Source organism: Dromiciops gliroides, chromosome 5, assembly GCF_019393635.1.
Source record: "Dromiciops gliroides isolate mDroGli1 chromosome 5, mDroGli1.pri, whole genome shotgun sequence".
In the NCBI taxonomy this organism is placed as follows: Eukaryota; Metazoa; Chordata; class Mammalia; order Microbiotheria; family Microbiotheriidae; genus Dromiciops; species Dromiciops gliroides.
Genome location: NC_057865.1, coordinates 143,437,497 through 143,452,496, shown reverse-complemented (window position 1 = coordinate 143,452,496; position 15,000 = coordinate 143,437,497). Strand labels below are relative to the sequence as shown.

The window sequence follows — 15,000 nt, the reverse complement described above, 5'->3', positions numbered from 1 at the left end:
TACTTTAATCTGCAGAATGTTGTTCTTATTTTTTAACATATATTATGATATAGTCAGTAGAGAACCGACCTCAAAGTCAGAAAGACTTTGCCTCTGACACATACCTACTGTCAACTTGGGCCCTGTGTTGCAGAGATGGTACCAATCTATGTTGGGAGAAGGGGTTTCCACCTGGGAATTTCTTACAGAGGTGAAATTACAGGTCCAGTCCCTGTCCCTGTCCCTGATATAATCTAGTAGAACAGGAAGCAGATACTGAAATGCCAACAAAGCTGCTGAAACCAGGGAGCTGATATTCAATTGTAATACAGAACAACTTAGCCAGTCTACTATTGGGTTCAGTGAATTTCACAGACATACTCTGGGTCTTATTTTGAAACAAGGATGTCTATTTCACTTGGATGTTGAAAGATTTTTGAGCTAATGTCTGTAAAACTTCGTCAATCTCCTTGAGAAAAAACCAGAATGAGAGCTTTCATTTTCCTCTCTGCAATCTCTGTGCCTAGCCCAGTATTCTGCACATATACACCCAGCATGCCCCAAACTCATTACCTTTCCTCCCAAACTTATCCTTCTTACTGACTTTAGCACGCTCATCATTCTGGTCATTCATGTTCTCAACCTAGGAGTCACCCTTGACTGTTTACTCTCTTCTGCATTTTAAAATCCTAGATTAAAAACTGGTTAGGATCTTAGAAGTCTGTAAGATATAGTGCTAGAGTTGCAAGGGATCCCAGAGGTAAGCCCCATTTTGCAGATAAAGCAAATGAGGTCATATAGGACCTCAAAGTCACTCAGGTAAGAATCTGAACCTAGGTAGGTCTTCCCGACTCCAAATCTAGCAGTCTATCCACCATGCATGTTACCCCTAACCCCACATACCCAATCACTTGCCAGATCTTGTCTTCCGTATCTTTCACAGCAGTCCTATTCTCTCCATTCCTACCAAATTATCCTAGATGAAGCTCTCATCACTTCTTCCCTGGATTACTGCAACAGCCCTCTAGTTGGTCTTCCCACCCTAAGTCTCTTCCCACTCCCATTCCTCCTCCTCACAGCTATCAAAGTGGCTCACTATTAAGTACCTCTAGGACCCAATAGAGACAGACTCCTGTAGTTGGCCTTTCCAGGTTGATTATGCATTACCCTCCTTGATGTACCCCATAGTCCAGCCTGGCAGGCATTCTTGCTGTTTTTCACACAATACCTGGAATGAATTCCTTCCTCACCTTTTAAAGCTTCCTTCAGAACTGGGCAAGTCTCCTCTGACTCCCCAGATGCTAATTCCTTCCACATCAAAACTCGATGTAGATTTTTTTTATACACCTATACATGCACATTGGCCTCTTCCGACAGAATGTAAACTCCTTGTTTTGTTTTTGTCTTTGTATCAGCTGTAACAACACAGGCACTTAATAAAGGGATGTGTCTTTTGAGAATTTTGTCTTCTATCTCATCTGTCCTTATAAGTCTATCCCTAGGCAAAGCTATTATTATTTTTTTACTTGGCCCCACTTCCCTTCCAGTGCCTCATGCTATTATGCTAAAGTAAGGTTAGTGTGAGTTTTTAGGCCTACTGACCAATTTTGAAGAGTTGCCCTCAGGCACATACTTATACTTTTTCAGTTCTGAGAATGTGCTAATGTTCCAGGCTGTTCTTAGATTTAAAATGAGATGACCACCCAGGAAAAATTACTAGTTGAAAAGAAAATGCTCATTAATGACCCACTTTGGTGAGGGTGGTGGAGAGAAGGATTTATAATTCTCTTAGGAACCATCTTCTGCAATGATGGGAATTCTTCCCTCCCGATGTTTTGTACTATTTGGTACATGTGTGTGGAAAAAGCTAATGAACAGAATAGATCTAATCAAAATCCAGTCCCTGGGTCAACCTAATCAGTCATTAGTCAATAAGAACAAGGGAATGCCAATTATACCCCCAGAGAAGAAGCATGAGGGTGATTACTGGGTAGAGTTTAGAAGAAAAAGGAGGTTGAAAGTAAGAGTCCAGGTTCCTTTATCTGACACCTTTGTTATGAACACATGGAACCTTAAGTGGCTAAGGCAATTAAGCACCCCAAGCAATTGGGTGGTAGGCAGGTCCAGAGTGAGATTTTACTCTATTTACCTTGTAGTTGCTATAGGGATTAAGGAGCTAATTTATTCAAGTTCTCTGTAATCCATCCATGAACAGTGCCATATTGAATATAGCTTCTTGTTTTGTTTTGATGGGCAGTGAGGGTTAAGTGACTTGCCCAGGGTCACACAGCTAGTAAGTGTCAAGTGTCTGAGGCCACATTTGAACTCAGGTCCTCCTGAACCCAGGGCTGGTGCTTTATCCACTGCGCCACCTATAGCTTCTTTTTATCTTCTTCTCCCTACCACCTAGTACGAGGCATTGGCACAAAAGAGGCACTTGTCTATGGAATTGAAATGAATTTCTCTTCTCAAGTACCAAAGACACAAAATTCAAACCAACAAAGCTTACCAGTTCAGCAGTAGCAGAAAGATCCAAACTCTGTAATTTGCCTGCAAGCTCATCCAGGAGGCGGGATTGTTCCTCCTGTTTTTCCCTGAACTCGGCCTCTCTTTTCATCATTAAGTCTTCAACTTTGTCTCGAGTAAGGGCTGACTGTTCTACAGTGCTATTGGGATCTGTGGTGGAGGCATTCACTCTTTCCTCTGCCTCAAGAGACATCTGAAAGTATTTGGTAATACTGTCCAAGGCTCCTACAAAATTTGATGAAATACTCAAAGTTAATGCTTATTTCTATCCTCTTTCTAATAACAAATAGAGAATTTTGGTACTATCCTACCCTACACTTATAAAGAAATGAAATTGTTTGAAAAAAGAAGAGGAAAAAATCCAGAGTAGCAAAGAGAACCATGTAATTTCCCTTTCACAAATGTATTTTATTCTTTCATCCATTCCATCCCTGCCCCACAAATGCTCAAGCTGGGTTCTCATGATGAAGAACATCTGAATGAAAAGTGAAAAATTAAGTCAGCTATCTGGAAATAGTTTTATTATATGATGCCAGACACTGAATATTTGGAAACATCTGGATAGCTGGCATTGTGTAAGATAAAACATCCGGGTGGTTGACTTAACGTTTCACTTTTCACCCAGATGTTCTGCTGTCGGGTAGACAGGGCCAAAGTTAACATTTGTAGAGGCTGATTGTGTACTCAACAGTGATGGGTAATGTGATATAACATACTCTGGGATTTCTTTTGCTGTTTTTGGCTCCTCTAAGTGGCCCACAAAGTCAATAAGCTAAAGGATTTGCAAAAAAAAAAAAAAAAATCCTGACACCGTCAATTTAAAGTGATTTGTAGAAGTATCAACTTAATTTCAAAGCTATCTAAGAGCCTACCCAAGAAAAGCTGGGGGGTGGTGGCTGGGGTAAGAGGTGAGCTAAAACCACTAACCAGAAAAACAGGAAACTCGAGTTTTACTCTAGAAGTGATGCCACCACTTGCTCTTTGTGGGACCTCTAAGAAATCATTTAGACTTCCTGGGCCCCAATTCCCACATTTGGCATATGGAATTTGTCATCCTCATCTAAACCATAAACTTAATGAGAACAGCTAAAAAAACAATTAGAATGCTCTTTATGGTGGGGGGTGGGGCAAGTGGGGAGGTGAGTCACTGAAAGGAAAGAGCAGTTTGGTATTTAAACAAATTCTCCGAGTTGGATTATTCTTTATAACAATTCCCCAACACCCCCCCAAATCATATGGTTACCCCGAATATCTGAGTTTTTGATAAACTCCAGTTGTTCGGCAAGTTCTTTGACTGTTTTGTCCAAGCTCTGTGCATCCATCTGCAGGGAATCCAGCTCTTCGACTGTGCTGTTACTTTTTGAAGCTGTATCAGATAACTTCACTTCCACCTCGGACATTTTTTCTGTAACATCTTTGGTTAGCTTCCTGTGGAGACAAGGGTAAATCTGTTCAAGCAAAATAAATGCAATTTGATTTTTTTATGATATATTCTCTCTGAAATTTGACATCTCTCTGTGGAGGCTTTATGAGAAAACATGGCCAAGAGTCATGCAGGATGAGCAGGGGTTGTGGTCTGCATTGTGAGAGGGGGCATACCCACAGATGAGTAATCACGGCCCTGACAAAATTCTGAGGCCCATTTTAGTATTCCTAGTGGTGAAGCTCTTCCGACTTGATGGGGATCAAAACCAACTCTGCTAACAATGTCCCCTTCCTCTAAATACCAGTTTTATATTAGTTTTTGGCCTAGGTCTATAATTTCATTTATTTAAGGCAATGATGTCAAACTCAAGTAGAACAGGAACCACTAACCCATATGTAAGTATCCCTGTAGACCACATACTGACTTAGAAAACCACATATTAATTATTCGATATGTTATTATGTTTTTATTTATTTTGTTAAATATTTCCCAATTACATTTTAATCTAGTTTGGGCTCCCTTTGTGAGTGTTGTGGGTAGCATGTTTGACACTTCTGACCCGAGGAATTCCCAATAAGGGAAGCTTCTTTTACACACACAGATCAAACTTATAATTTTTATTTTATAATTTTAGAAATTATATATATATATATATATTTTTTTTTTTTGGTGAGGCAATTGGGGTTAAGTGACTTGCCAAGGATCACACAGCTAGTAAGTGTCAAGTGTCTGAGGTCAGATTTGAACTCAAGTCCTCCTGAATCCAGGGCCAGTGCTCTATCCACTGTGCCACCTAGCTGCCCCAGAAATTTATAATTAAAAAAAAATAATTTTAGAGAATTCCCTGCGGTCACTAATAGGTTAAGGCACTTGCCTTGAGAAATATACCCAGTGTGGGTCAGAAAGCTAGATGGCACAGTTGGTTGGGTGCTAGATTTGGAAATCAGAACTTGTTTGAAATCCTATATTTGATGGTTATTATGGGTGTGACCATAGGCAAGTCACTTAACCTCTCTGTGCCTCAGTTTCTTCATCTATAAAATGAGAGAGTTGGATTTGATGGTGTCCAAGTCCCCCTATACCTTTAAATCTATTGCCCTATGATCCCCAATTCTAAAGCCAGCTCTCTCCCCATGCCACCCTACCTTGCTGTCACATAGCATTATTTTAAAATCTTTCAATGATTTTATTTTCTTCCAAGGACAAAAATGTCATTTCTTTTAAGAAAAAAAAACACAAATCAAAACAAAACAAAGATCCACCCAGCTAAGCTGTCTTGTGGAAGATTAACCATTTAAGACAAATTCCAAAATACCACAGCAACAGCACAGGTCAGAGTCTGGAATACCCAATACCATACATAATTTGTTTCACATCCCACATAATTACAAATGCATTTTTTTATTGCTTCAAATTCGAGGGACATAACAGACTCATTGTTGAATCTTCTCCCCACCCCCAAAAACCTCTTCTCAGGGCTCTCAGAGCTCTCCTTTCTGCCAACAGGGCTTTCAAGATGGAGCATGTGGGGAGAAAGTCACACAGCCCACCTCTAGGAAGACCAGTAAGTGCTAGTAAAACTAGCCTTCCCCCCCCCTTCAAACAGGGCTCCATATAACTTCCTTTGTTCCTCCCCAAACAAATAGCCCATTTAGAGAAGAAGAATGCTATGACTTTACATAGAAAAGAATGTCGTGTTCTCAGATATTGAGATATGTATGGCAAAAAGAAAGATGAAAAGATTGCAATACTCAGAAGACTTCCTTATAAAAACAACCACCAGACAATCATGTCTCATATCTTATTTTCCTCTGAAACGGCCAGACTTAGGTAGGTTTGTATCTATCTGTACCCATGGATGTACGGATATGCAGCAAGTTACCTTTACCAAAGAACCTGCTTCCATATTCCTTTTGGGGCCTTGTGAGTCTTTGAAGCATGTTTCTGTGAGAACTAATTATTTTTAAATGAAGAATTAGCCTTAGTGCCCAAAAGATACATCTTTGGCAGTCTAGCATTGAAGCATAACAATGCAATTTTTTTTTCCTTGAGAAGATTAGACCATAACTAGTCAGGCAAATACAGCATGTAGAATTATAGCTGTTAGAAAAATGTAGTCTTGTAACAGACTTCCTGGCATCCTCTCAAAGAACAACAGATTTTCTTCATTCCCCAGAGGAAAATTAGAAATCACTCAAGAATCTTTGAGTTCATGTGCTGGCAATGGGAATGCTGCTTTTCAAAAAAAACTTGTCACCATTATGTTCCAAAGGGTAAAACCCCTTTTAGGAGCCACACTGAAGTAAATTTCTCTCTTAAATGCATCAAGAATTCATACAGAACATTGGATGATTCCCTCGATTCATAATCTGGTCCCACAGACAGAATTCTAGACTGGCAATTAATTTGGAGACCATGGCTCCATTCCTGGGTTTCTGGCATGATATGATATTTGAGCAAGTCATGTGATCATGTTGTGCCTCAGTTTCTTCTTTTCTCAAATAAACATTTCATTTACTCTTTTTTTTTATAGATAGGGCAAAAGGAAGAATGAAAGGTCACAGAATCAAAGTGTATCAGAACTGGAAGGAGCCTTGGCGATCATTCCATCCAACTCAGACAGGAAGCAGAAATCCCCAGGCATCCAAGCTAGTTTTACTGAGGTATTATTTTGTCAAAAGGACTAGAAATCACATTTCCAGCATAAAGGATCAGGCTATGGAATGTTTCTGAAGATTGATTCTGTAGTGAGCCAATGAAAATAGACAATTTAATTCCAAATGGAAAAGGAGGGATGTGTCATATATCCACTGTATCTTACCCCAATTTTGTCCTCGTTCATGGACTTTTTTGTCCATGGAAGCTTTTAGGAGAAATTTCCCTGGGATAGGGGTTGAGATGTTTATGGAGAGATGAAAAGTAATTCCTAATAAATGGCAAGAAAAACATCACCGCCACTATGTAACACAACTCAGTTTAACTTTTCTCTCTACTTTGTGCCTATGATAATATACAATATAACAAGAGAGACAAATACCCAGGAAGAGGCTAGAGAGAGTACATGCTTGCACACAAATATGCTGTAGCATTTGTTGTAACCAAATCAACAAAGCAACTGTACCTTTGGGACACTTATTCATTGAGTCATGAAAATGGCCTGGTCATAAAGAACTCAAGAAAGAATGTGAAATTAAATTTTACCAGGAATACAAATACTTGGCCTTACCACTATTTACTATGGGTAGGAATTAGATATAATGGGGCTCCATCTTGGAGACCATCCCAAAGGGATTTAGTTATAACAGATTCAAAAAGACTTAGTTATAAGCCAATTTTACTCTCTTGGTGAAATGAATATTATAATGAGGTTTCAGTTTTATACAACTATCTCAACATCCTTTGCCTACTGGTCCAGGGTAAAGACTATTTGTTGCCAAGAGTAGGAAAAGATGTCATTTTCACTTAACTATCTCTGTAACTCTTGGCTGGAAGGTAAGGCTAATCATAAAAGAGGCAGATTGGTATGATGGATGGAGTCAGGAAGACTGCCTCAGACACTAACTACATGACCTTGAGTAGTCACAATCTCTGTGAGCCTCCACTTCCTCATATACAGATGGAGAGAATGATAACATCCACCCTGGAATAATTTAAACAATAAAGGTTAATTGGCACCACTTTTTAGAGACACAAGATAAAGCTGAATCCTTACCCCAGGGACTTGGGTATTTGGCATTTAAAATTCATAAACGTGTCCTATGATCATAAAGATTTAGAATTTGGAAAGGACCTAAGAAGGCCACTGATTCCAACCGACTCATTTTACAGATGAGGAAATTGGGTTATTGTGAGAATCAAAGAACAACCTATAAAGCACTTTACAAATCTTAAATGCTCTATATAAATGTGAACTGTGCATTATCTGGCATATAGTAAGCACTTAATAAATTCTTGTTCAGGGGGCAGCTAGGTAGCACAGTGGATAAAGCACTGGCCCTGGATTCAGGAGGACCTGAGTTCAAATCCAGCCTCAGACATGCGACACTTACTAGCTGTGTGACCCTGGGCAAGTCACTTAACCCCAATTGCCTCACCAAAAAAAACCCCCAAAACAATAAATTCTTGTTCATTGGTTGATGAATGTTATTATTTCAATTTTTTCATCTTTATTTTGTTTGGGGGTACAGATAGAAATGGCGCTAGTATAAGGCACTCATCCTCTTCCTTTATACTCAATAATCAGTGAACTCTTGTCCAGATATGGACAAGTGGTAGCTTTTTGTAACTAAGTAAAAATCTCAGGTTGTCATCTCATCTGCAGGCTCACTGAAAACATCTTGGATTAGCAGACAAGATGATGGATGCAATATATACTTTATCCTATTCCCACATGATTTGGTTTTCTTCTGCTAGGTCTCTCCTTTTCATTCCGGTACTCTGGAGATGATATGTATTAAACAGAGTGACATCTATTAAAAATGTGGTTTGGGGGCAGCTAGGTAGCACAGTGGATAAAGCACTGGCCCTAGATTCAGGAGGACCTGAGTTCAAATCCGGCCTCAGACACTTAACACTTACTAGCTGTGACCCTGGGCAAGTCACTTAACCCTCATTGCCCCACAAAAAAAACAAAACAAAACAAAACAAAATGTGGTTCTTTGAAGAAAACAAAGTTAGAGTTCTCTAGTAAATTTCTGGTCTTTGTTTAAGATTGAAATAATAATATGAACTGGTCTCACCACTCATAAGCTACTCACTCTGCCTCCTCAAAGAGATTTCCAATGTTCTTCAGGGGCTCTGCAGCTGGGCTCTGGGCAAGTATACTCTTTATCTCATTGACTTTCCTCTCCACAGAGTCAACTGTCTCTCGGTAAGGCCCAATCACACCACTAATCTTCAGGGCCTTTGCTTTATCCAGGAATTTGTGGGTCCTGTTGGTCAGCTCGGAGATGATGACATCCCACAATGCAAAGCACTGGTGGCAGGGAGTGCAATCAGGGAAGACGCCTGAATACCCACGGGTACACTTGTCGCAGCGTGGACCCTCCACACCCTCAACGCAAACACACTGGCCTGTGGCCTGGTCACACTGCTGTGTCTCAATGCCTCTGGGGTCACAGTCACAAGCTAGAAAGGGAAAAAAAGGTACCAAAAATTAGGTGTGTCCAATAGGGGAAGGAACCACGTGAAACGCTATAGGCAAGAAGGGCACCTTCAGATACAGGATCAATGAACATTGAAGGATTCCTGGAATAAGTTAAACAATAAAAGTTAATTGGCCCAACTTTTTAGGGACATGAGATAAAGTTGAATCCTTTTCCTGAGGACTTAGGTATTTTGTTTTTAAGATTCATAAATGCATTCTTCTATGTAACGATTGGAATAACGCCACCTGCTGGATACTAACTGTAGAAGAGTTCTGCCCATGAAGCGAAGGTCTTTGAGGGCAAGACCAGGAGTCTTGTCTTTGGTATCAGGAAGTGACGCGGACTAGTGGGAGGAGGAAGGAAGAGACTGGCGCGGAGTCTCGGGGCTCTTTCCTCTGGACTCTGGTGGAGAAGGGAGCTAAAAATGTGCTCTCCCTTTAATAGATAGAAATCTAGGCCTTTCTCTCTCTCTTTACCAAATTCTTATTCTCCTTAATAAATGCTTAAAAGTCTAACTCTTGCTAAAGCTTATAATTTATTGGCGACCACTCATTAGATATTTTAGACAGTTTAGCTAGAATTTTAGCCCTTAACATCTATGATCAGAGAATCATAAAGATTTAGAGTTGGGAGGGACCTAAGCTCTAGGAAGGCCACCAAGTCCACCCTACTCATCTTACGAGTAAAGAAACTGAGACCCAAAGAGATTATTTGCATCATTGTTGTTGTTGTTTGTCCTTCATTTCCAAGAGGACCATCAGGGTGATGTCATGACTTACAGTGAAATGGATTTAAGTGAGGCAGGGCTGTGCAAGGCCCCCAACCTTACTTTCTCCTCTAGAATCATTTGGGTCCAGTGGCAAGATATACATCAGGACAACTGGAGATGGCCCCAGATGCGGTTTTTTTTTTCCCACCGCAGCATGCTTGTAGGCCTACAATGATACTGGCGCTGGAATGAAGGAACCCGTCTGAACACTGAAAACCAAGAAGACTTGCTTTTCTCCTTGACTGCAATATTAAAAGAACATTATATAAAGCCAAGTGCTTCCTGCTCAAGACATACATAGGACAGTTAGATCCTATATAAATTTATAGGACAATCACCAAGTATCTGGATTTCTCCCCTCCTTGTCCCTCTAAACTAGGATTTCAGTTACTGAGACATCTCCACTGTGTTCACGGTGGGTAGTGGGAAAACCTCACCATTCTGCATGATCGCAGCAACCCTGGTACTCTACCAGTGTTCCTCTGATTGGAAGGAGCAGCCATGACCTCCAAAGCCTCCACTCAAGCCCTACTCTGCGCAGCGGTGCTGAGTACCTTCCTCCCTGCCTCCTCCCTTTTAGCTTCCTTTTCTGTGTTCTCCTTCAGTTTCCTTATCTGGAAAACAGAGATAATAATAGCACCTACCTCCTAGGGTTCTTGTGAGGATAAAATGAGATAACCCTTATAAAATGCTTTGAAAAATCTTAAAAGTATTAATGATGCTATTATTATTATCATCATTGTTATTTATTCAGTCACTTTTTTAGGGGGGGGTGGGGCAGTGAGGGTTAAGTGACTTGCCCAGGGTCACACAGCTAGTCAGTGTCAAGTGTCTGAGGCTGGCTTTGAACACAGGTTCTCCTGAATCCAGGGCCAGTGCTTTATCCACTGCACCACCTAGGCTGCCCCTGTTCAGTCACTTTTTCAGTCATGTCCAACTCTTTGAGACCCCACTTGGGGTTTTCTTGGCAAAGATACCGAAGTGGTTTGCCATCTCCTTCTTCAGCTTGTATTACAGATGAGGAGCTGAGGCAAACAGGGACTTGCTCCAGGGACACACTGTAAGTAAGTGTCTGAGGCCAGACTTGAACTCAGGTCTTCCTGACTCCACCACCAGGTGCCTCATAATAAGGTATGCTAGTCTCTGACCTTAAGGAGTTGATATTCTCATGCTGGGGGGAGGGGAGGAAGACTACATATAAGAGGGTGCTGGAAAGGGGTTAAGGATCATCGGTTATCGTGTGATCACAGGATCATGGATTTGGAGGCAGAAGGGGCCTCATTCAATCTAAGCTAATTTTTAAATTGAGGAAACTGAGGCCCAGCAAAGTGACTTGCCCAAAGCCACTGAGGTGTCAGGTCAGATTTGAATCAGAGTCAGTGTTCTTTCTACCACATCATACTGCTTCCAAATTTGTTTTGCTTGACTATGTGTATTTGTTAGAAGGGTTTCGTTTTCATTTCTCTTCCCCCCCCCCACCAGTGATTAAGAGAGAAAATAAATGCACATTAACTGAAAAAAAAAAATTTTTTTTAAAGTAATAATAGGGGGCAGCTAGATGGCGCAGTGGTTAAAGCACCAGCCCTGGATTCAGGAGTACCTGAGTTCAAATCCGGCCTCAGACACTTGACACTTACTAGCTGTGTGACCCTGGGCAAGTCAGTTAACCCCCATTTGCCCTGCAAAAAAAAAAAGTAATAATAAATCTGCATTTGGAAAAGTATAATTCTCAAAAGTCTAAATCAGTGGAGTTTTACTATAGACATACAGCAAGACCACATTGCCTTAGTTAACAAATGATCTTTTCACACCTAAGAATCTCAGTCAGCAAACTTTAATTGCAAAAAGCCATATTGACCTGCATTAAGTTTGCTGCTGTTTCCTCCATGATACTGAATCTGAAAAGAATCAATTATCCGATGCTGAGGAATTCCAAACAAAAAATAGAAACAAAACAATTTGCATTTCTAAATCAAGGAATGGCTTAGGGTAGGTAAAAAGAACTATATGGGGCAGCTAGGTGGCACAGTGGAGAGAGTGCTGCACTTGCTCGGAGTCAGGAAGACTCATCTTCCTGAGTTCAAATCTGGCCTCAGACACTTAGTAGCTGTGTGACCTGTTAACCCTGTTTGCCCCAGTTTCCTCATCTGTAAAATGAGCTGGAGAAGGAAATGGCAAATCACTCCAGTGTCTTTGCCAAGAAAACCCCCCAAAATGGGTTATGAAGAGTCAGAGAAGATTGAACAACAAAAAGAACTATACCCTGAGAGCATTACTCTGATTTAATGTGGAGTCAAGTTAAGTTTTTTCCAGATTCTCCTAAGAAATTCTTTGGCTAGTAAAACGTGGGCACACCTGAGTCTTCAGAGGACTCCGATAAGATGAGTCTGAGGCCAAATTTGAACCCAGGTCTTCCTGATGTCAGGTTGGGTGCTCTATTCCCCTGTGCCACCTAGCTGCCCTAACTGAAGTACTTTAATGTTATGTTTTTCAACATCAGACCTACTGTTTAAAAAAAAAACCTCAAAAAAACACTTTTCAAATATGAGTGTCCAACAATTTGAAGGCCACTTAAATAGGCAGTACAGGTGTTCAGCTCTCGGTTGCTAATTAAAGGATGAGAAAGATGGATGAGAAGCCATAGCTCTGACAGCCTTTTGCTGAAGAAGAAAATGCACTCCCCCCTCTCCCCCGCCTCTTTTTTCTGCTGCTGATGTTTCTCAACACATCTTTTCTACTATTTTGCAATTGATCTCTCTTATTCAAAAGAACAATTTTCAGGAGGATGATCCCTCTATTCCCCCATAGGAGTCATTCTTTAAGAAAAATGGAAGGCAGAGATACAAAGTCTAAAGGGAAATCATTTAGTTAAGAGGATGCTCATTAAGAATAAAAAGGCAGGTGACCCAGCCTAGCAAGTATAAAAGAGCCAGAACACCCATTTCCTTTAAAGATTATTTAACAAGATGGCTTTCTTGCCCAGATGAGAGCTTTCAGCTCATCATATCTGTGAACAATTATTCATAAATTTTCCTTAGGCAAATCATTCATAAATTTCTGCCAAGGAAGCCTCTGAGCCCTCCTGGGTAAAGAGGTCAGACTTTCCTTTGACTCCTCTTTTGAGGGATGGGCTAGGAGTAGAGCGATAAGAGGAAATGGGTTAAATTGGTTTGGGGAAATGAATCCTGCCTAGAAAATCATAGCAAGAAACATGGCTCTCTTCCCCTTGATCCCCTCAAATTAAAACATAATCAGGGAAGTCTGAAGCCATGTCTTGATCTATGCTCAATATAGCTTTTCACCCATCTTTCTTTTTTTTTTAAATTAAAAAAAATTTTTTTTATTTTTGGCGGGGCAATGGGGGTTAAGTGACTTGCCCAGGGTCACACAGCTAGTAAGTGTCAAGTGTCTGAGGCCGGATTTGAACTCAGGTACTCCTGAATCCAGGGCCAGTGCTTTAAACACTGAGCCACCTAGCTGACCCTTCACCCATCTTTCTAATCCTTTAATTAGCATCTGAGAGCTGAACACCTGTACTGCTGGACACTCGTATTTGAAAGTGTTTTTTTTTTTTAAAACAATGGGACTGAGGTTGAAAAACATAAAATTAAAATACTTCAGTTAGGGCAGCTAGGTGGCACAGGGGGATAAAGCTTCCGACCTGGCATCAGGAAGACCTGGGTTCAAATCTGGCCTCAGACTCTTATTTGCTTTGTGACTCTGGGCAAGTCACTTAACTTCTTTTTGTCTCAATATCCTCTCCTGTAAAATTGGGATAATGATAGCATGTACCTCTCAGGGATATTGTGAGGTAGGTTCAAGTGAGATAATAATTGTAAAAGGTTTAGCACTATGCCTGCATAGTAAGCTCTGTTTAAATGTTAGCTATTTGTTGTCATTATTAATTAACAGAGGAGATTTTAACACAGCAAATAACCCTCAATGGTTATGTTACTTTACTAGACTATGGAATACCTGGTTGAAGGGTTACCTATAGCATTAAAAGCCAACTAGAAGTGCCAACCTCATCATCTAAATGGATTTCTCCCAGCATGCTTTTGCTGTTGAGAAATGTTAAGCCTAACAGAAAGCTACCCAAGCTACTCCAGGAGAGCTAATTAGAAAGAAACTCTAGAGAGCTGGGCAGCTGACTTTAATCCATCTTTTCCTCCAGAGAAGCAGAATAAACGGAGCAGGTTCTGTTAAAATCCGGACCAATAGCCAAAGATACCATGCAAAAGATTTCTCCTCATTGTGGACACAGCCAGAGAATTTGGGTCAAAAGGGTCCCAGAACAATTCAACCATATTCTATAAAATGTTCACTGAGTCCTTTCTTAGGCCCTAACTCTTATCTTGGTTAAAAAACAAACCTCTTTCTATATGTGTTTCTCTAAATGATATAATAGAAAGAATGCACAAGATGTGACCTACATTAGGCATTTCAGCCCTGCCAATTAATAATACCAATGTGATTTTGGGCAAGGCTTCTCTGGGTCTCAATTTCCTTATCTGTAAAATGAAGGGATTGGACTACATGGCCTCTAAGTTCCACCCCCTCAGCTCTGCATCTATTATCCCATGACCCTAGACAAGCAATTACTGATTCATTGATTTAATAGGAAATGAGGAGACAAAAGAAGTAACAGGATTTTAAAGTATTTACATTTACTGGTTCATGATATGGTTACATTTTCTGATTTGTGTCTAAATTTGCAACCAACCTTGGCCCTGAACAGCTATGGAATTAGGAGGTAGAAGAGACATTAGGGACCACCTAATCTAATTGGCTCATTTCACAAGTACTGTGGCTGTCTTGGTACTTAAGAATCAAATCATTCAGGTGAGTCAAAGGTTCTTCTACACATACAGGGGATGATATTAACAGTTGCTGAACTACAGAAGAGTGTGTCTACACCAAGCAGCTGGGTTTCAGGTGACAAAAATCAATACTTCTTCCCATTTTATTGTGTTTGCCTTATCAAGATCAGTCTCCATGTCAAAGGTCAGTTTCAACACCATTGAAAAGGGGCTTTTGCCTTACCATACAGCAAACAAGGTCACTATGTTTCCTTGCCAGTCTTTCTGTATTTCCAGCAAGCACCTATGAATACAAATAAATGTGCCACCTGGGAAAGTCCAGTCTTCTGCCAA

At 40.5% G+C, this 15,000-nt stretch overlaps 1 protein-coding gene across 1 annotated transcript in view; it reads right to left on the bottom strand.

Annotated features, from left to right (window-relative positions):
* LAMB1 (laminin subunit beta 1) overlaps positions 1-15,000 on the bottom strand; it is a 99,214-nt gene that overhangs the window by 13,789 nt on the left and 70,425 nt on the right. The window contains 3 exon segments of the mRNA XM_043965232.1: positions 2,489-2,730; positions 3,749-3,933; positions 8,689-9,058. Of these exon segments, the coding sequence (XP_043821167.1) occupies positions 2,489-2,730; positions 3,749-3,933; positions 8,689-9,058 (797 nt within the window).